The following is a 23697-nucleotide window of genomic DNA, read 5'->3' as shown; positions in this document are numbered from 1 at the left end:
ATCCATCATGGCCTGTATTAAGTTACCATGCAGACTGGACCCAACAACAGTTTAACAAGTAAAACATTCCTGTCAGCCATGTCACTGTTCATCAGTAAACATGTCCGTATGTCGTCATCTGGGGACCTTGACCCGATTATGTCGGACGGTAGCGGTCAACATTTACACTCATCTACAGGTGTGTGTGCTGCAATCCTTTCATTTTGTGGATTATTGCTGCTGACAGCATTTGTGCGGCGGGACAGTTTGATCTACTTTCATTTCGGCTCAAAGAACAAGACTCGAGCTAAATAAAAAACAAAAACATTTAATTCAGGATGTTACTATTGCAACGAGGAAGTAAAAACCAAATAAAGGGAAAGTAAAAACAATAAAAACTGCCGATAAATGAGGCCAGTCGGGACCAGGGACCTTCGGTGGAACGTGTTCCCTGCTGGTGTTTGTGTTCAGGTACACACCAGCTGGGAGGATTTCTTCAACTTGGCTTGTTGGTGGTAAGCTTACCGACTGTGGAAAGAACAGAGCAAGTGGGTTAGTGAAGCGGCTATGGTATATTTACATGAACCGCTGTATTGTGGTTGATCTCAAAACCTGCACTGCTCAGGTCTGATAGGCCTACGTTCATTTGAATTTGATCGGCATAATGTATGAGATTTGAGACCAGCGTCGGAAATACACAAGGGCAAAACTGCCCCTAAGAAATATAATTTTGCCCCTGATATCACTAGGAGAGGGGCAAAAAATGCCCCCATAATTTCCTCTAATAATAATGATAATTTAACCTCTATAGCCCTAGCCCTATTTTTAGCCCTCTGCTCAAATTGCAAGAGAGTCCTCAGCTCTAACTACAAGGTCTATTTTAATAATTTTGAGGCTAGAATACTGGTAACACTCGTGAGATGTGTTGAATTGTGTAAATATTGTGTATATGTTACTGGTTAACAACTGATACACTTATGGCACAGCTCAAGTTGAAAAAGTTCCAGGTTCGCCTGAAAAAAAGCACTTGTATTGAATATTTTTTTTTTTTAAATAATGCCCGGCTTGGCCTAAAACCACGCCACAGTCATAGAACAATGTCCCCACAAGCAGGCCAGCATAAATGGTCATAAAAATCTAAATTTTGATTTTCGGAACCAGCTGTTGCATTGTATACTCATTTTATATACTATATAACTACATATTAACTATATATTCAATTGCTTTATCACTAAGAGTGTTCAATACATCATAATAAAGCAGTTTGCAATAATTTTCAGCCATGTTCAGTTATTTCCAGATGTCATATGTGTCATTCATGAAAAAAACCTGCTCTGACTCAGTGTGTATGTGGGATTTGTAAGGCCTGTGATTGGCGGATTTAGGTATAAGACACGTCGTTAGGTCCGGAATAGTCCATTGAAAGCCGTCAGGGGTGTTATTTGGAATGCTGAGGGACATTAGTCAGTAAAAATCCTGATAAGGTGGGCTCGACCCCCATGCGAAAAATAGGTTGGTCCAGGCGAAGAATGCGGGCCATTTTTGCATGCCAGGTCACAGCACGTTCATTTCAATGCCGGCAGACAGAGCAGGAAATGCACTACAGCGCTGCAGCAGTTTTCAATGGATTAACTGTTTTTTTCCAGACGAAAATCGGCAAAAGGTATGCAGATTTTCAATTTTATTTCTCGAGAGCAGTGTGTGTCTTCTTGGGGTTTGTCCTGTGGCCTTTGAATGCTTTGTCGGAGGTCTATTTGGACACGCTGGGTCGACGCCGTATTGAGCCCTCGTGCGATTTCATGCATCGTTCGGCCGTTTTCGCTGCCGGCTTTGTGATAAAAGATGAATTTCTGCTGCATAGTTGGCGGATTTTTTGCAGAAAAATCCTGATATTGTGATAAATCTTCTAGTGTATTGAATTAGTTTGTGTATAATTGCGTAAAATGACCTGCATGATGATTTTTTTTGTACTCGAACCCCAAATGGGGCTCGCTCGGGCTAAAGAGGTTTTAATGAACTTGTCAAAAACATCGTAGCCTATATGACCCGGTCCAGTTGCCATAGAATGGTTTTGATTTTCACCTTGACTGACTCAGCAGACACTTACATGTTAGTGCACCTATATGCTGACATTCACGGTAAACGCATTCAAACGGCACAGATCGGGAGCAAGTGAAGGACTTTGAAAGTTAGCGGAAGATTAACGCCAGACAACATCCGGTTTCTTCAGACGAACATCCGGTTTTCAGAATAAGATGCCAACAAAGTATACATATTGCATAATGGAAATTAGATTAAATGAATTATATTCACATTAAGTATAAAACATGCTACCTGCATCTCGTGAGTTAAAGGGAAAATACACCTAAATTGTGCGTAAAGTGTCTTTATTCTTTGATTTGAGGGTTGCTGGAAATGAATAATACCTGACTGACAGTCAATTAAGATATTTTACAAAGTAAAAACTCTGAACTGAATTTGTACCTTCAAATGGCACATTTTTTAAATTTTTAAGGCGCTATAAAAATGTTTCTCAAAAATTCCACACAATGACTAATGCATAAGTTCAGGACAAAAATGGGTAATATCACAATATTTGAGGTGCTACAAAAATATCTTTGTCAATAATTCCATACAATGACTGATGTATATGTAATCAAGGCATCGTTGACTTAATAATTGTCAATAGTTGTTTAAAACATTTAATAACCACAAAGAAATAAGAGTAAAATTGAATATGATTGTCTGATTTATGTTTGTTTTTTGTTTACAAAATCTAAGAAAACACTTTGAATCTGTAGACTACTGCCTAATAGTCTTATTATTGCCATTTGATGACAATTGCGCGTATATTGTAAGCCTAAATAAGTATATTTATTATTTTGAACAAAAGGTTGAATGTTATTTCACAAGTTTCAAAAACTGCCCCCAATTTTTTTGTCAGTGGGGGCAAAAATTGCCCCCTAAAAAAATATGTAAATTTCCTACCCTGTTTGAGACAGATCGTAAGGTCACAGGACAATCGACCAGTGCATATTATCCAAAAGCTATTTGAAAAACTTATCGGCTCTGCTTGAATTAAGCCCAAAGGTGATGAGTTTGCATGGCTGAAAATATGTGGATTGCTAAAGCGGTGTGATGTTGGTGGTAGAATGTAGAGATGCTCACCTGAAACCATCATTCCTGGGTCTCCATACTCTCATCCTCTGCATCTCCTCCCTCCTCCAGAGCTTCGTCTTCCTCCTCCTTTCTCTCTGGAGGTTTCTCATAGGCCTTCTCTGACGGCGTGACAATCACACCGTCCCATGTGGACATCTCAGTTGCCAAGTCTGCAACAGAGACATTTATTATTTTACTGTGAATGCAGGCACAATTTGTAGAATCACAGACCTGTTTAGAGAACATGCAAACGGATGTAGAAACAGAAATACACAGAAAAAAAGGCCATATTCATTTTTATTTCCCACTTGAATTGCTAACTCAGACTGCTGAAGTCTCATATTAGCAATAGATGAATAGATTGCTTGAAAGGAATCATTTCACACCAGTATGAAGTAAAATTAAACCAACATGTTGGTCTGAAGTCTGCGTAAGGTGCCAGCATTTTAAAAATGGCAAAGGGGTATGCGTGTGTTGTGTATGGGCCCCTGGTACCGTGTGGCTAACCAGGGGACTGATCAATGCCACTCACTGACAGCTGATGGCTTTGGATGGAAAATGCATCCAAACAGAACTTTTGTGTTGTTTCTACCGTTACTTTCTTCTGTGCTTTTATCCTGTGCTGCCATGTTGTATTCTCTCTACTTGTAGAACTAAGTTTGTGGAGTCTGGGTTAGTGTTATGGTGTGTGGTAAAAAAAAGGTTTTGGAAATACAAGCACTTTAACGTGACATGGTGGTGATGAGTTTGTAAACAGGAAGAGAAGGAAATGATCTTACAGCTGGCGTCTCCCTCGAGGCCAAGGACCTTCCTGTAACCTCCGTGAGAGAGCACCCTCACCAGAGTCTGAGCTGTGAAGCACACCATGTCCTACACACACACACACACACACACACACACACACACACACACACACACAGTCATCGTGTTCATGCAACACTTTGATTATTAAAATAGACGAAGCTCTCCAACATCTTAAGGAGTTGATGACCTACCTGTTGTTCCAGAGTCATGACTGTGTGCACTCTGAAGTTTCCACTCTCACACGGGTCAGTGATGCCCACAGAGCCGGGCAGAAAGAGACCAGCAGCTAGCATCTGCAGGCAGCGCCTTCAAAACACACGAGTCCAACACAAATGTGAAAACAATGCGCTATCTAAAGTGACTGTGTCCAGGTGAACGCTGAAGTGAGTAGAAACCAACCTATAGGCCACGTTCAGGGACAGGGGCTGCCTGGACGGGTTGTTCATCACCGCAGAGTGGCCCTGGAACACAATGGACACATGACCTCATCTCTGGGACAACACAGACCCAGAACAGCATTCAAGACTTGAGCTGGACATGCAATTACATGCTTTTGTTCTTTGTTTTAAATCTGGCAGTGTTGTCAGGTCAAACGTCTGGACCCGGGTATTAAGCAGCAGACTTGTGGTCTTACCAGCAGGTCCAGGATCCAGGGAGTGAGGGGTTCAAAACCAGGGAAGCGCAGCCTCAGGTCCTTCAGCAGGCGAATCAGCACTTTGACCCTGAAGATTATAAACATGGAATAATCCAATAAATTCATGCGAGTGTATTGTGTGGTCATGCCTACGCATAATAGAGAACAGCAGGCCTGACGGGAGCTGAAGGAGACTTCCTCACGTTGACTGAGAGGCGTTCTCCTCAAACCAGCGGGCATGGCGGATGGCAGCAAGAGCACTCTGCAGCACCTTGATGTCCACTGAAGGAAAAAACAAAAAGAATTAACCCGAGGATCACCATCTGGAGTTGAACCAGGCACCTGATAGCTCATAGTGAGCATCAATTGGGTTATGATACCTCAAACTGTGTGAGAAAGTGAGTGACAGACGGAGTAGGCCCTATCCTCACAAATTCTATTATAAATTGTGGCAAAATGGAATCAGAATTAAAAGAAAGAGGAAAAACTTTGGGCCCAAACCATGTATGAAATTTGGTGAGGATTAAGTCACACAAAAATGTTAAAGGTTTTGTAGAGAGACTGAGGATGAGTAATCCTTGAACTATGTTCATAAGTTATTGTAAAATGACCTGTTATAGAACACAATGAGGTCTGATGATGTGGTTTCTGTTCAGAAGCTACTTGTAGGGCAGAAAGGCATTGACTGAATGCAGTAAACCACAGAGGGCAACAGTACCTTCAGTACTTGTACCATAGTGACACACTGATATGGAAAGAAACCTGCAGCTGATGGGGTCAACCATCACTGCGAGAAAGCAGACTTTGTTTCCCATTTAAATAGCACACAATGATCCAAAATGAAAGGTCCAATACAAAGAACAAACAAAAACTTCTTTCTTTTGAAATATCATCTTTTAAAAAGGCATCTCTGTACCTTTTCACAGAGTGCAGAGACAAGACGGTAAATGAGGGCCCCGACTAGACCAGAGATGTGAAAGCATTGCAGCTCATGGTGGGTGTGTTAACGGGGGGGTTAAATGCTGTGTGTGTGTGTGTGTGTAGGCTCTTACAGTGCAGCTCAGGGTCCAGCTTGCGCAGGTTGGGAGGGACGGTGGTGATGAGGATCTTGACGGTGGCATCAGCTGAACTGATCTCAAAGCCCGTCTCATTGGTCAGCATGGACAGCACTGAAAGCAGCAGATACACACAGCACATGAGCTGGCTTGGGTTAGTTTCACAGAACAGCCTGCAACTAAACTCGGCCTCACAGTTAAGTACACTGTCAGAATCCCGCATTGAACAACAACAACAACAAGTGTGGAGCCCACCCTCAGGTTAACACTGTTAGCTCAGTTGCCCTTGTTAGCATTATTAGCTGCTAGCCTTCGGCTCACGTCGGCACTAGATACACTCAATTTAGAAACTTTAAAGCGCACATCTGTTTATCCAAACAGTCCATTGGTGACTTACCTTCAGTAGGGTCCTGTGTGCGAAGGGTCTCCACTACTTTGTTGCCAAGAGCAGCAACTGCCTCCACTGTAAAAGAAAAAGTCTTCATCACAAGTGGCTCTGACTGAAGCCATCGCTGTCATCAGGATGGCTGATCCAAAGGCTGTCGGCATCCAGTGACCAACTCACACTTTGTCCTACAAATCTAAACGAAAACTGTCAAATCCCCAAAGCTGGAATCAAATGTCTGGTCAGATTCATTCTTTAATCAGAGAATAAGCGTTAACTCTTCAGCACAGTTACACTTTGCTGCTTTTATCATTTATGATCTTTCACTTCTTTTGTTAAATAGACAAAAAGCTCCGTAGAAAAACATGTTCATACTGCATTTCTCAAAATAAGGCATTTTGGTACCAGTACTTAAAGTCAGGTATTGTATCAGCACTAGTACTGACAAAGCTTAAACTGTACCCAGTCCTCGTAAGGGATCGGCATGCCACTACACGTTAGTCAATGGGGACATGGTCCTAGCAGAAAAACACCACACTAGACTTTACAATCCAGGTCTCAAAATGATGCAGCTGGTCTTATGGAGCGTGAATCCGAGGCTCTGAACACAGATTCTATGAACAGTCCCCTCACTGTCTGCTAACCCTCCACATGATATCATCAAACGTTATAAACCAATCAGTACAGTAGCAGCAGACTTCTGTTAAACCGTCTTTGGGTCATGAAGTCTATTAGTCACTCACGTGTCGGGAGGATCTTGAGGATAACAACCAGGTCAGCCACATTGTGTCCCGTCGTCATGGTGCCCTTCTTGTAAGAGCCCACCTGACGCACCTCTTCAATTTGCTGTGACAAGCACAACATCATTAACATGCAATGTGTGCTCGCATTAGTGCTGCGTTCATAGTATTTGTGGGCTCCACATCTATTTACTCACTTTGAAAACGTCAGATTTATCCAAACAGAAGATCAACAGTCACATCTGAACATACTTGCACTGAACTACGTTATCTTGATATACTTAACGTCACATTCAATGTTTAGTCATATAATGCTGTATAGTTTGGAATTTAGTTCACATTGTTGAGCTCTGAGCGGATATGTTCATTGAAAGCTTCTGTATGAGCGACACGGTGCAGTGATGTGACCTCCAGCACTGTGCTCATCACAGACTCATTCTCACTGTTACACGGTGCACTGATGTGACCTCCAGTACTGTGCTCATCACAGACTCATTCTCTCTGTTACATGGTGCAGTGAAGGAGAAACACTCACCACTTCAAAGTTTCCCGGTGCAACAATCAGGTTGTCGATGACATTGTTGATCTTTGTGACCAGAGACAAGATGGAGGACTAAAGGCAGGAAGAGAGCGATACGCAGTCCGTCAGTGAACGTAAGCAACACACTGCACGAACAGAAGCAGGTGCGGCAGGTTGGTGGACTCACCTGTTCTGCAGGTGTGGGGCTCAGGTCCTGGTTTCTTTTCAGCAGACACTCGCTGAAAGCAGTCTCATCCGGTGCCGGCTTCACTCTGGGGAAGGCCATCTCACACTTGCAATAAACAACATCCTCCTTCAGTACTGGGACCCCACTGGGACCTTCTGTTACAAGTCAATCCCTTTCTGACCGTCCCCATGTGTGAGAGGGTCTAACCCTTCAGGGGCCCTCACAGTTGACCCATATTGAATGCCCATCCCACCCTAAGACACAGATATCTTCTTTAAAAATAAACATCAGTATGGTTCTCCAACTAACAAGGTTATCCACAACTTCAAGTTTGATGGAAAATATATACATTTTCTAAAATGTTGGCCTTACATTTAATTAGCAAAAAACAGAGGACAGTACAGGGCTTCACTAACTGTTTGCTGCCACAGAACTTTGTGCCTGAATCTCTGTAGTGTGCTGCTTTATGCTTCAGTCCATACTAACACGCCTGAAAACGACTATCACATGACAATAAACGGCACTGGGCACACAGGAAACCGGACGTTGATTGGCTGTTTAGTTACAGAGAATACAACATAGTATTATAGTACTCTTTAATAATAGAAGGCTGGGCTTAGTACTTAAGATCTTCCTCTATAATCTGGCTTGATTTACTCAAACACACAAATTTAGTCGAAAAATAAAATATTTTTCAAACTTACTCCACTGAAGTCTTCAAGTAGAGGCATAGGTTCTGGAAGGCTTTGCAGCTGTTGTACTTCTCTGGGTGGGACGGTTGTAAAAATCCCGATATCATCTATTATCAGCCATCATTTCAATATTGGAGTAGACGTAGGCCTATTTAAAGGCGGCATCTGTGATTCAAATCTAATACGCTTGTTGTTAATATCTCCTCACGCCTCTGAACTACCAAAATACAGTACCTGACCCAGGAGGATTGAGCGCCTTCATAGTCTTCTGACCACTCAAAGCACTTGACACGACATGTCAACTCACATTTGCACACTGAGGGCAGGGGCTGCCATGCAAGGTCCCACCTGACCACCAGGACTCCAACACTGATACGCTGCTGGAACAGCCTGCAGGAGAATCTAGTGATGACTAGTGGAGTTGGGGAGCGAACCGCCGATCCTCTGATTGAAGGACGACCTGCTCTACACTGTCACCCTGTTATAGTAGTTTGTTACATTTCTAGTATTATGTTACAAAATGAAAATGTTGCTTTGGGTAATGCTGGTTTTTGTGAGTCATTGATGACTTGCTCCCTGTGTTGGATGCTGCAGGGTTCACACTGGTCTCACCTACTGTAATATTTACAATCGGAGTGCACTCAGCTAGATTACAGTATGCCGCCTCAAGCAGCTTTTACCGTATTATGTTCTATAATAAACAAAGCATTCATATCATAGCTAAACCGATTAGGAAATATCTGTGATCGGCTATTATAAACTTGATGTCTGTCCAAAATGTCATCACTTTATCCTATTAGACGTGTGTGAAATTAGCATAATTAGCATATGAATTCTCAGTGACCTTGACCTTCCTATCAGTTCATCATTGAGTCCAGGTGGATGTTTACGGCATTCCTGAGATATCACGAGAATAAGACAGACCACCAACAATCTAATCACTTCATCTCAGAGTCCAGGTGGAGGTTTTCTGCCAAATTTGAAGAAATGACCTCCAAGTGACATATTGTGCTGACGAGAATGGACTGGACAGACAACCCGAGAACATTATGCCTCCGACATTGCCCGTTGACGGTGACAAGACATAAAAATCACCGTATTTTTATTTGTATTATCTTGGAAAAAAAAAAAAGTGAAATGATGGATAACCTTGTTAGTTAGCGTTCTGATAATCAGAAAACCAAACTGTAGCGATGCACCAATATCACCTTTTCAAGACCGAGATTTTACTTGCCGATACAGTACCAATACGAGTACTTAATAATACCACTAGCAATAACAAGAACTTTCTTGTTGACATTGCAACATTGAAAATAGTGTTTTCCTGATAAAAACACAGCATAGTTCTTTAGTTCTTTGCAGTAATCACACAGACGTAAGGACATAACTTTAAAAAGGTACAATGTGGAAGATCTGGCCAGATTTTCCATTTAAAACATTCAAAATATGAATAAACATTGTCATCAGAATGTTGAGAGGTTACAGTGTTCACGTGAGGGGAAAGACATCCATGTATTGTGTAGAGTCACTGGAGCGTCCAGTCTGTGTCCCCGAGGGCTCGTCAACAACACACACATGATCTGATCATCTGAAGATGTACCTCTTAGTCGATTAGTAACCTAATGCCTAGTTCACAACACACAACTTCAGTCCTGATTTTACGCTGGCAGACAGTTTTCTGAACTACGGGACAGTGGTTCAGAGAGGAGGCAAATCGCACAGACGTTTGAGCGCCATCTGTGACTCCAAAGACGCGAGCCGAGAGTCTTGCTGGTGCCTCGCAGGCGCATTCCAGATCTCTAGCATTCTAAATATCTGGCTGTCAAGCAGCTATAGTCAATGAGCGGCCACGGCACAGGTGGAAGGGTAGCCTAGCCTGTAGCCTGCCTGTGTGAGCCACGTGATACATTTGCAGTTGATGTTGTTGCACCTCGGGTGTTGGATGTTTGTATGAATAAACACAACAGTGACTGATCTTCATAGCGGAACAGTAAAGACGTGTGGAAACAGGTTGTGGTGGTGTGTAAGCCTTTGTCTCAGTTTTACAGATCTGGAAATTAATTCAACTAACTGATTAGTCGACAAAATCGGAAGAGTGTTAAGTCGACTAAGAATGTCTTATGGTGGAGGGCAGCTCAGAGATGTAGATTGTATGGACCCAGTAGTCGGGGTAAAATACTGTGTCCTATTTCTTTGGAGCATGTGGCTAGGGATTACACACTGTACCTTCAACACCTTCTGAAAAACATCCCATCTTCCTGTAATTATGTACAGGTGTACTCCAGGACCCTGTGACATCACTGCTGGATGTGATTACAGGTGCAACAGAGCACACTTCTCAAAGTGATGCTGGCTGCAGTCAGAGGTGAAGCTTTCCACCAGCGAGTGCAGTGAAACACTGCTTTCTAGCCTGATGGAAGGTTGCTCTTTAAAGCATACGTCAGTCACATGTTGAGCCCCCCCCCCCCCCCCCAGGGTTTTTTTTACTCACCACATAGAAATCAAATGGGATGTGTGGGACAAATGGACGGTACCTAAACAGGAATGTAGAAAAGATCAACAGTTTGTAGTTTCGTTATAATAACTTCAATCAGTGGCCATAAAAAGAATATCTGATGGAAATAATTTGGGACATGAAGTTGAATGGATGGTATTATTTCACACCAAAGTAGTGGTAGGTGATATTGATAAAAGTTGTCGTCATCACTGTCACAACATATCAATACGATTCTGTTTCATTCCGAATGCTCAAGTTTCAATATGTTCATAATACTTCTGACAAAGTCTGGCTGAAAATAAATCAGGACTGAAGACATCTAAGAATTCATTTGAAACGTTGCTTAGTGTGACCTTCTTTCATATGGGTTTTGATGGACTAAATAGATAAGACATGGGATGATATGAACATTTATATTCTATTTATGAACAATCATGTTGCAAAAATATTTTCGCTTAACGATTTTATCCAGATAATCATCAAAATATGCTTAAAACTCTTAAAATGGAACTAAAACATACAATCACGTGACATTAGATTTTTTAAACAAAATATTTTTTTGCGTGAGACATCCTTTTTTATTAAAAACATCTTAAACAGGGTAACTATAAGTTGTAGATCATAAGGATGGACGGAGCCACTTTGAATGACAAGGCTGCATAAATACATTCTCTACCATGACAGCGAGCTAGACAGCTTTTCAACTTACTCGTGACAATATTTACAATTGTCCCAATAATGGAAATTCATCACCATCAATTTTGTGAATTTTTTTTTATTGCGATCTGCGATATAATCTCATCTGTATCAGCTATATATGTCACATGTTGTCTTTCCTGACACACAGACTTGTGTACACAGAGATATTTTAGTGATTAAAAACGTGTCGCTTTGCACACATTCTGCAGGTGGAAATTACCTCTGAAGTGCTGCTGGTGGTTGAAAGCGGTTTTATTAAATCTTGTTTTGCTCAAACATTTGTAGAGACAATTATATCAAACTAAATATTATCATTATTAGGCCTGAGCCCTTTAGTCGAGTGGTCTACCAACTGTGTTAGTCTTCGTCGAGTAAGATCTCTTTGGTCGGGTCGTAGTTTTTAAATGCTTTATTAATGAATGACTTATTTCTGAGCACATCTCTGGTAAACACAAGGTTTAAAGTGATACTTTTAAACTGTTTTACTGACCCGATTAAATCAAATGATCAACTAGGCAACAGAATCAGGGAGTGTTAGTCGACTATATATTCATAGTTCAGCAGTCAAACATACTTGATGTTTAGGTAGGCTTAAAGCCTAACAGAAGTTATGGAATGGAATTTGCAGTGAAGTCTGTATTAAATGACTTGAGGGAAATAAAATGTCTTTGGGCATATGACAGAGTTTATCATGTTATCATGTTAGATAGTCTTTATTGCTCCAGGAAGGAAATTTGTTTTCACAATCACATTCATGGCACACGAGATAAACGATGTCTATGCAGGGCTGCGAACGGGACAACGATCCTGAAGGTGTGCTTATTTAGCTGCGTTAACTATATGTTTAAAACTGAATTATATCACGCCTGTAAGAAGTTTGTAAATGACAGCGAACTTACCCCTGGACCAGACCTCCACGGGAGCCGAAGCGGCCTCCCCGGCCACGGCCGCGGTCCCCTCTGCACACGATCACAAAACACAAAGATAGCTCGGATCTGCTCATTTACATTTACAAATCAAAGCTAACATTAAGAGTAATGGTTCCGTGGAAACTCATTAGGGCACTACGTAATCCCATGGCGTAAATGGCTGTTATCTCGCTAAACTAACGCATCGACTTCTTCTTTCCCATCCAATATATGCCATTCATTCATTCATGTAGCTTCTTGGCTACGCAATTTTAGCTAACGTCAGCCTACTGTGAAGTCACTGAAGTTCTGTTAACCTCTTTCACAATAAAGGAATGAAACCATATATACGCTTCACGGTGATGGCACATAGTAATAAATAACGCTAATAACTTGGCTAATTCACCTCTTCAACACGTTAGCTAGTATTAGTACCAGCGTGCAAACAATGCACGCCGCTAGCTTCAAGTTAGCATGGGTAAGGATTAGCTGACGACTACGGTCAACACTTTGGTTGTAAAAGAATAAAACTAAACGGAATTTAATGTTAAAAATGGAAATATAATTACCTCATTGCGTACGACGTTTTGATAATATAATGCGGAAATCCTAGGAGAACTATGGACCGGCTCTCTGTGATGCTACTGCTGCGGAGGCTACAACTGATTCTGCTGCTGCTGCGGCTGCTGCGGCTGCGGCTTCTTCTTCTTCTTCTTCTTCTTCTTCTTCTTCGGTGTCAATAGCGAATTACAACCAGATGGAGCATTACCGCCACCTTTTGCTCCGGACTGTGGATCAGACAATAAACTTACACTATTTACCCCAATACAAAACAAATCAAACAAAACAAATAATGAAATAAAAAAACAACAACAACAACAACAACAACCAAAAACAAACAAATAAGCACTCTAACCATACCTTATCCCTGCATTTCAATCATACCCGATAAAAACCCTGTGTTCTTTAGGAAAGCTAACAGTACCCTAACCTGTGCTCTCTCACCCATGCTCAGTACTCCTTTCAGTATGCATTCATGCACCCTTAATTCCCTCACATTATTCCTCATCATCTCTCTCTGCATCTCATACTCCCTACAACTCACCACTACGTGCTCAAATGACTCCTCTTCTCCACATTTGACTCCTCTTCTCCACATTCTTCACACAACCCTGTCTGGTGTTTCCTCTCATTTTCAGTGTTTTGTTTAGTGCACTATGGCCCAACCTTAACCTTGTCAACACTGTTTCTTCTCTCCTATTCCAACTTCCTACCCTGGTAACTTTGACACTCTTTTGATTAAATGTCTCCCTTTCTCCTCTCTATCTCACCTATTTTGCCACATTTGTTTGATATTTTCCCAGATAATACATTTGACCTCTGCCTTACTGATACTAATCTTACATTACATTACATTACATTACATTACATTACATTACAGTCATTTAGCAGACGCTTTTATCCAAAGCGACTTACAATAAGTGTATTCAACATTGGTTTTCGAGAGAACAACTAGTCACCAGGAGTCATAAGTGCATCTCCTTTCTTCAAACAAGCATCTAAGAGCATAAACCAGAGCCAACGTACAGTGCAGAAACAAACAAATGCAATAAGTGCCACAAACTAATATGAATACAATAGATGCTATATAAGTGCTAAGTGGAAGGCTAAGGGTAGGCCTTCTTGAAGAGGTGAGTTCTTCATTTCTATGTTTCCTTTCTTTAAAGCCCTCTTTGCCAACTCATCCGCCCTCTCATTCCCACTCACCCTACATGTGCTGGAACCCACAGGAATTTAACCGGACCTCCCTGTTTATTTATCCTTGTGGCTGACTGAAGGATTTCATACAGTATGTCTTGATGGCTGTTCGAATGAAAAGATCTAAAGCTTGAGTCGGAGCATATCAACACCTTTTCCTGTCTTGCTTTTTCCACCCATCGCGGTGCAACCAGCACTGCCGCCATCTCCACTGTGTAAACCCCTAGATCAGGGGTCAGCAACCTGCTGCTCTTTAGCCTCTCTGTTGCGGCTCCCTGAGGTCCCCAACTGGCGCACTGGATCCGGACCCAGGAACTAAAATCCGACAGATAATTCGGAATTATACATATTGGGCATCGAGCTTAAACTTTAACCGGTGCCACTTATTCAGCCGTTACGGCACTTGTTCGGCGGTGCAGGAAACACACCGACCAATGCATTGCAAATCACATCACGTGATGCAGCTCAGCCAATCAAATATGGGTATTCTGACAAGTTTCCTGACTCGAGCGAGGTTTACACACACGTGACACACGGGGCTGAGACGAGGAAATAGAAAGAAGAGCAGGGAAATTGCGCTAATCGAAGAAGTTATCTCACATGACTCTCTCCAAAAAGAGAAACGTGTTCAGAGAGAATATAATTTATAAGCAAGAATGAACAGAATCTTATATGTTAATTATTCCCACAGGCAGTTAAATCCTCTACCCCTGTCAAGCACTTTTCCCTGCAGGTGGCTAATCATGATTTTCAGACCCCCGCCCTCTGTAAACTACCAATGGATAAATCCAAAAAAAGAAAAGTCATGGAGGAAAATAGAGAGTTTAACTCTGCGTGGACGTCTTCATTTGCTTTCACTGCCAACGATGCTGGCTTACCTGTATGCTTCCAGAACAAGCACACAGCATTTGCTGAAAAGTGTCACGCTGGAGATGAGCGAAAAAGAGCAAATTCTCAGCTGCTGCAGCAAACTCTCCTCTTCATAAGAGTTTGATATTGTTATATCAGGTAAAATTGCAAAAAAATGTCAAGAATTGTCTTTATTCTTGTTCTATATTTTCATAAATACAACAAACTATAGTTTTTGTATATATAATATAACTATATGTACAACTTTATAAGCTGTGATATCAAATAGCTTTTGCTGCTCCAGACAAATTTTATTTGGTGGAAAATAGGGCAAAATGGCTCTTTGGATAGAAATGGTTGCCGACCCCTGCCCTAGATCATCAGTTGTTCTTCAATTGATTCTAATTCCTTTAGCTGGTGTTGCCACCCCAAATCCTGTCACTCCTGTCTCAGGTTTCTTAGCACCCTCCGTATAAATCGGTGTATAATCACTGTATTCTTTCATTACATGATATTCAAATGCACTTACCAAATCAACTATACCTTTTTCTTTTCTTTTGACATCTAACAAATACCAACCAGTCTATATCAGGCCACACGAGTGTCCATGGAGCCATCACCCACAGAGGGGCTTATCCTCAGATCAAACACTTCCAACACTTTGTCATTGTCCTACCCGACCAAAGTGATCTCTCTGACTCCTCCCATTCTCCCAGACCACTTGCAACACTCCTTTTGCAGGGTGAGAATCATCGTGTCCCTGTAAATTAGCCCAGTAGTTTGCCATTAGTTGCTTTCTCCTTAAATCCAGCGGCATTTCTCCCATTTCTACCTGCAGGGCAGGTATTGGCGATGTTTTAAATGCTCCACTGCATACTCTTAATGCCTGTGCCTGAACCACATCTAATTTACCAATTAGAGATTTGGCTGCTGATCCGTATGCTATGCTGCCGTAATCCATCACAGATCTTATCAAGGCCACATATATGGTTTTTAATGATGAACAACTAGCTCCACATTCCCTACCAGTCACACATCTCATCACATTTATTATTTTTTTGCATTTTTCCTCTATTTTCCTGGTCTGTCCATGTTAACCATGAATCAAAAAGAACTCCCAGAAATGTAAATGTTCCATCCCTTTCTAAGTATTTCCCATTCATCCTTAGCTTCATCCCATCCTTGATTCTTTTCCTGGTGAAAAAGACCGTTTGTGTTTTTTCAACTGAGACCTGAACCCCCAACCCCCAGTCCACCACCTCATCTATTGCTTCTTGTACTTTTCTGACTGCATGTTCCATGTTCCTTCCTTTCTTCCACAATTCCCCATCATCAGCAAACAGAGACCTACCTATATCTACTGGTACCTTTGAGAATATGTCATTAATCATAATGATGAAGAGTAGTGGGCTAATCACACTACCTTGAGGCGTACCATTATCAACTATGTATTGATTTGAAAATGTCTGACCCAATCCGTACTTTAATTTTTCTTCCAAACAGAAAATCCTTTACCCAGTTATAAACTCTCCCACAAATTCCCATTTTGAGCAGCTTAATTAGCAAACCTTCCTTCCACATCATGTCATAGGCCTTTTCTATGTCAAAAACACTGCAATGACTGACTCTTTATTTGCCTGGGCCTTTCTTATTTCAGTCTCTGGCCTTATCACAGTCCATGGTGATCCTTCCCTTCCTAAAACCACTCTGAAAACTTGCCAGCATTCCTCTCTTCTCAAGCTCATATGAAAATCTTTCTGTTATCATCCTTTCCATTATCTTACACATACTAGATGTTAATGCTATTGGTCTGTAGCTGGTGGGTTTTGATGGATCTTTGCCAGGTTTTCCGATCGGAATCACTACTGCCTCTTTCCATGCGCTCGGTAACTTTCCTTCCTCCAACACTCTGTTATAAAGGCACAGCAGCTTCAAGATTGCTCCCTTTCCCAAATGCCTTAGCATGACGTAGCATACCTGATCGTCCCCTGGTGATGTGGGTCTTGTTAGCATGACGTAGCATACCTGATCGTCCCCGGGTGATGTGGGTCTTGTTAGCATGACGTAGCATACCTGATCGTCCCCGGGTGCTGTGGGTCTTGATCCATTTATTGCTCTCACCATCTCTGCCAAAGTAAAAGGTTCATCAATTTTATCATGTGTTTTCTCCCTCCTGTCTAACACATCTGGATGCTGATTCATTCTTCTTTCCCTTCTCTTTCTTTCTTCTTCCGACAACTTATCTGAACCATGAATCTTCACAAATGCCTTGGCCATTATCTCTGCCTTTTCCCTATTGGAGACCGTTGTTTCCTCATCAGATGTCAAAATGTAATCCCATTATCTTCTATCTCCTCCCATCCACTTTATCATTCCCTATACCTCTCCCAGAGGAGTAGTTCTTCCTATTTTATTGCAAAAATGTCTCCAACTATCTCTCTTAGCTTATCGTACTGTTCTTCTCACCACTGCTTGTACCTTTTTATATTGAATCAAATGCTGCATGTTATGGGTTCTTCTGACTTGTCTGAATGCTTTGTTCCTGTTTTTAACAGCCTGGCAGCACTCCTCTGTCCACCATGGAACAAGTTTCTTATTTATCCTATTTTTACTCCTGTGTATAGATCCATTGGCTGCCATAATAACAGCTGAAGTTACCTGCTTGTTTATGTCATCTATATCTCCAGCGAAGGTGATCTTTGTCATTGTTGTCTCACTTAACTTTTGGAACTCATCCCAGTTTGTTTTGTGAAAGATCCACGTTGGGATTCCACCTCCTGGTCTGACTTCCACTCGTTCTCCTATCAAACATGATACTGGGTAATGATCACTGCCTACTGTTTTAGCTGTCCAATCATCCCATTTACTTACTCCAGCCAATGCATTAGACACTAATGTGATATCTAATGCTGACTCTGTACCTGTAGTTATGTTTATCCTTGTTCCTCTACCATCATTCATACAGATCAAATCCCTATCATCCATCAAACCTTCAATTACCCTTCCATTTGAATCTGTTTGCAGATCCCCATACATACATCTGGTACATCTGGTTTTACATCCATTTCTTTAATGAAATGATTGAATTCCTGGCCATTGTCCAGTAGGCTTCTGGCATTCCATTGTAAAAGTATTACCATTATTAGTGTTAACAAACCCATGGTGCTTCGTGGCTTGACTGATTAGTGAGGTTTTCCCTCACTTCTTCCAATGTCAGTCCCACTAATCCCGTATATCCTGTCATTTGTCTTTTGTAGCTCTTGATCCCCCATTGTTGCTTGAATCCTGGTAACATTGTCCCTTACTTTTGTTTCTCTTACAGCTTCTGCTTAAGTGATCCTTCTTTCCACTCTTACTTTTTTATGGGCTCCTCCACAGTTACATTTTGGTTGTGTCCCTGTTCCACACTTTCCATACTTGTGGTCGCCACTACATCTAGCACATCTGCTCTTCTCTTTACAGTTTTTGGCTGTGTGCCCAAACCTCTGGCAATTAAAGCACCTCAGTGGCTTTGGCACATACACGCTCACTGGGTAACGCAGATAACCCAGGAACACCTTCTTTGGCACATTCTTTTCTTCAAACTCAATCAGTACTGATTCACTGTCTTTTTTTTACTCCTTCTCTTGTTATTTTTAGTCTTTGAGCATTCACTAATGTTCCTCCTTTGAAATTCCTCTTTAGTTCCTCCATACCAACACTCACTGGCACCCCTGTGATAACTCCTTTACATCCACTATTTTGTGCTCCCCCCCTCCTTGTGTTCAACACCTTAATTTTTCCTATTTCCTTTAGGTTGAGTGCTTTCTCAAGTTGTTCTTCATTTGCACACCTCACCAGTAGGTTGCCATCATTTAGGACCTTTGCATAGATGATCTCCCCTATCTTACTTGCCAGAGCTGTTAGCACAAACGGACTGATTTTCTTCATGTTCTCTTGAGCCTTTTCATGGAACCTTACTATATGACAGTACATTTATCAGGTCTTTGTCTCTACCCTTGCTCATATCCTTCTCTCTCACTTTCCGAACTCTCATTATTGTCAGTTCTTGTTCGTTTATTAGTATTCACACGATTGCCTCGATTTTCATTTTTTCGCCCCCTTAACTCATTCTCATTCTCTTCTTCACTCCCATGACAACAATCCATTTCTGCCCAACTGCCTATGTCTGATCCATTCACAGAGCAGTCGTGCTCAACCGTCTCCAAAGAAGTTGCTCCTTCCCGATTTAAATGTCGCGCATTTTGCAGATTAGATTTTCCTCGATACTGTTGCATTAGGAGTCCTTAATTTATATTCTTCCCGTCAGTCCAGTATCTTTTAGACAAGGGATAATGTGTTTAAAACGTCATTCCCAGTGCTTCTTAAGGAAATTTGATATTAAATCCACAATGCCTTTTTGTTCCAATACATTCTTTAATATGCTCTCTTGCATATACCGGACAAAAACAAAATACATTGTCTATCGTCTCTGGTTTGAAACAGACATCGCATTTCCCAGTTTGAGTTTCCCGACGAGTTGCAATGAAGAATTGAATCTATGACCTAATCTCATCCTGCTAATGATATTCTGTACTCTCCTGCTCTTCCCCCAACTCTGGACGTTTCAAGGCATTGAATCAGAACCGTTTATTGCCAAGTACGTTACACATACAAGGAATTTGACTTGGTGAATGGTGCATAACAATAAACAATGAACACAGTGCAATAATCAGGACATAATTTAAAAATAGAAACATATTAAAACGTACAATAAAATATGGTACACAAACAAACAGATAACAGTACTTTAAAACAAGTATATTGTACAAGCAATTGTATTTAAAGATAGAAACATAGAAAGGATGTACAAGGGAGTGTAACGGTAGGATATTGTCCTGGGGGTGTAAGAGTCGGAGTCAGTGGGGGTCCCAGGCTTTGTTAATGAGCTAGACTGTTCAGGTGGCGTGAGGTCTTGGTCCTGATGGACCGCAGCCGCAGAGGGAAAGGACTCGAACAGTTCATGTCCAGGGTGAGAAGGGTCGGCTACAATCTTTCTTGCTCGCCTCAGGGTCTTTGAAGCGAACAAGTCCTGGAGGGACGGCAGATTGCAGCCAATCACCCTCTCGGCAGAGCGAATGATGCGCTGCAGTCTGCCCTTGTCCTTGGCAGTGGCTGCAGCGCACCAGACGCTGATGGAGGAGCAGAGGATGGACTCAATGATGGCTGTGTAGAAATGCACCATCATTGTCTTTGGCAGGTTGAATTTCTTCAGCTGCCTCAGGAAGTACAGCCTCTGCTGAGCCTTATCAGTGATGGAGCTGATGTTCAGCTCCCACTTGAGGTCCTGGGATATGATGGAGCCCAGGAAACGGAAAGACTCCACAGCGTCGACGGGGGAGTCACACAGGGTGATAGGGGCAGGTGGGTATACGTTCTTCCTGAAATCCACAACCATCTCCACTGTCTTTAGAGCATTGAGCACCAAGTTGTTAAGTCCACACCAGGTCACCAGATGGTCAATCTCCCACCTGTAAGCGGACTCATCCCCACCAGAGATGAGTCCAATGAGGGGGGTGTGTTGAGGTTTAAAAACAAAGGATGAGAGCCTGCAGGCCGCAGGTACTTTTCTGCTGCGAACTTCTTACTGCGCACGCGCAGCAGAAAAATGGGCTGGGTCCGGTTCAAAATTATAACAATATTTAATGTACTACACAAAGTTCACTTACAATCTGAATTAACTATCAATAGTAATGTTCTCGAGAACAGAGACCACATGCACGCATCTCACTCACAGGTCTGAATTCAGGTACTGAAAAACGAGAGCGGAAGTGGTCTGAGGAATGCTCTCTAGAACGTTGTCTTTTATATCCCCTGACAGTCGGAAAGTGTCCGAACTGTCCTAAAACGTCTGAATGGTCGATTAGTGATTGGCTCCATTTGAATCCTGTCCCCTCCCTGGATCGATCCTTTCTGGCAAACATCCTGAACTCCTCCTCTCTGACCTGCTGGTCAGTTGTCCGTCCCTCTGTTCTCTGCTGCACCTCTGAAAAGCCTCACTCAAAATGATCTCTTTCTGACCCTCAAAACTATTCATACAGAGTTTTAATACCTTTAGTGACTATGATTTAATACATTCAATGAGTAAACTACTGTAACATATAATATCCTCTATAAGTAAGAATATTGTAAACATAATACATTCCATAAGTAAACATATTGTGACTTTTTAACATATTTTGACATTATTATTATTGTGACACTTCTACTCACCACTAGGGGTGTTATTAAATCCTACTAATTATGTTTCTAATACTGAAATCCTTAACAGGTGTCAGATTCTGAATTCTGATTTTTCCCCGGAACACAAGAGCAAAAGATAATTTCTGCAAACCCTTTGTGTTCATGCAGGCAATGTGCCAGTATGGCAAAAAAAATGAGTGTCCTTATTTATCCTTTTGATAGAAAGTGATAGTGTGAGATATTTCATTTATGCCCAAAGGGAAGGTTTTGTTTTACAGCGACGAACACATACATGACAAAAGACACATGTAGCTTACAAAAACACAATGAGATATGTGTAAACTACCATGTATATATACTGGATGAAAATAAGTTAAAGCAAGATATTGATATTAATGTGCAAATTGAATGCCAATCATGCATTGTAAATTATCATTGCAGGATTTACCTGAACCTTGAGGCTGTTCACCCAGACATGTGGAAATGGTAATGTGGGTGCAATTGATGGCACCAATGACTCTGGGGAACCCTATGAAAAGAGTAGGCTGCATTTACAAAAGGCCTACAACAGTACACTGGTCTACATTACTTAAAGATCAAGAAGTCACACGGGGGGCTGCACGGTGGTGTAGTGCTGCTTCACAGCAAGAGGCTTGAATGTTCTCCCTGTGTCAGTGTGGGTTTTCTCCGGGTTCTCCGGCTTCCTCCCACAGTCCAAAGACATGCAGCTTAGGTTAATTGATGACTCTAAATTGCCCATAGGTGTGAATGTGAGCGTGAATGTTTGTCTGTCTCTATGTGTTGGCCCTGCGATAGTCTGGAGACCTGTCCAGGGTGAACCCTCCCTTTGCCTAATGTCAGCTGGGATCGGCAGAATCCAGAGTCTGCAGACTTGATATTTTTACAAGAGACTCAACCGGCTGATAAGAGATTTTTAGAGTTTTAGAAGATGCAATTGGGTGACCAATGCTATTCATGTCATACCTCTCAACAATCAGGAGGGGTCGCCGTCCTGCTTAATAAGTTTCAATGAGACGATGTTGAGTTGTTCACTTCAGATGAGGGAGGATGGATTTCAAATTGGATAATGCTTTTTTTATAGTTTGTAATTTGTTTTGCCATAATAACACAACTAAGGTAAATATTATGTTTACACAACTTTGTATTAAGGTAGAAGCACTTAAAAATAACTACAAGGAAGTGCACACGATCATTGGATCATTATGACTTCAGCTGCTTTCTTTCCTTGGAGAAAAGAAAACGAAAAAAAGAATAATATTACGACCCTGAATAATGATAAACGATAACATTATTTCCAACCTCTTTCAAAATATGTTGGTTCATTTTATAGTTATATACAGTAAGTCAAATACTCAGGTACGTGATTGTGAAAGATTTTACTGTGAACAATCCATCACAAAACTTGAAATATCAGAAGCAATTCACTCAATGAAAACAGCGAAACCTTCAGGCTCTGATGGGCTTCTGATTCATTCTATGTACGTTTTTGGGGTATCATTGAAAGTCCTGTATTGGAATTGTATCAAGAATGTACAGTCACTTCTCTCATTTTACAGACAGTATCTGGCCCAAGGCATGGCTTGTTCCTTTTAGATTTTCCAAACAATTTTGGAAAAAGAGGAAATACTCTAAAATGTAATATTTATCAATTTACTCTTAATCTTAGGGTTGCTACAGAGTTATTGTCAAGGTGTACAGTAATGTAGTATTTGTTAAATACACCAATAAATCAGTCAAATAAGCTTTCTTGTGACTACATCTTGCTATTATCTTCTGAGAAAGGGGTCGCAGTGTTTAGCTGGCGCAAACAGCAAAACACTCCCATCTAAAAAAAACATAATTCTTTCATTTAACCTTTTTTTCCTGAACTAATACTAATTAATTCACAAAGTCTAATTAATTCTTCCATATTTGAAAGCTGGGCTATCTCAGCTTAAACAGAATGGTACCAAACAGTCTGATGTCAAAAAATGAACAAATCTGATCAGTTGAATTCGAATGAACTCAACAATTACAAAACATAGATACACCTCGTTATGACACAGAGATAGGTAGATATACAGTATGTGTACTTATATGCATAATAAATGAATGGATAAGAATAAACTCAACAGTTCAGCACAAATCTCTTGATGAGAGACAATGGAGGGGGAGGACATCCTCCTCTCTCTTGAAACAGACTGTTGGTGGTCTGTAAGGTAAGGTTGAGGGAAAAATTGCAGGCAGAACAACCAACATCTAATTTATGTTTTTTGTAAATTTATTATCAAAGAAATGTAACTTTTTTTTCCAAATGGTCAAGCGTGTTTTTACCAGAACTAATCAAGACACATTTATTTTTCACCTGCACACTGATAGTCATTCTATTTACAATGCATCGGAAGCTTTCTTCTTCTCTGGGCTCTATCGATCATTTCTCAAAATGTACCTGTAAAGACAAACAGAGATATGTTTATGGTTCGCTGAGTTTATGCATAACATTAATACTAAGCTACGGTGACTGAGAGAGACAGCATTATTTACCAGAGCAAAAGCGACAGGGAAAGCTGGCATCTTGGTTGCAGATGTTGTTCATTCCTCTCCAATTC

General features: G+C 41.3%; 1 protein-coding gene across 1 annotated transcript; it reads right to left on the bottom strand.

The window, feature by feature from the left end:
* Positions 1–287: 287 nt before the first annotated feature.
* Positions 288–12954, bottom strand: ilf2 (interleukin enhancer binding factor 2). The gene is made up of 15 exons (XM_031875806.1): positions 12829–12954; positions 12251–12310; positions 10647–10689; positions 7464–7568; positions 7292–7369; positions 6760–6862; positions 6029–6094; positions 5629–5745; positions 4780–4858; positions 4577–4664; positions 4342–4403; positions 4134–4248; positions 3918–4008; positions 3148–3308; positions 288–507 (listed from the first exon to the last, which is right to left on the bottom strand). Exons 1-14 carry the CDS (start codon positions 12831–12833, stop codon positions 3157–3159), a joined length of 1164 nt encoding a protein of 387 aa, XP_031731666.1. The 5' UTR covers positions 12834–12954; the 3' UTR covers positions 288–507; positions 3148–3156.
* Positions 12955–23697: the final 10743 nt, after the last annotated feature.

The sequence above is a fragment of the Anarrhichthys ocellatus genome, unplaced genomic scaffold (assembly GCF_004355925.1).
Source record: "Anarrhichthys ocellatus isolate YVR2014 unplaced genomic scaffold, GSC_Weel_1.0 scaffold96, whole genome shotgun sequence".
Taxonomy (NCBI): domain Eukaryota; kingdom Metazoa; phylum Chordata; class Actinopteri; order Perciformes; family Anarhichadidae; genus Anarrhichthys; species Anarrhichthys ocellatus.
Note: the sequence above shows the minus strand (reverse complement) of the source record. Positions and strands in the feature narration are given on the sequence as shown.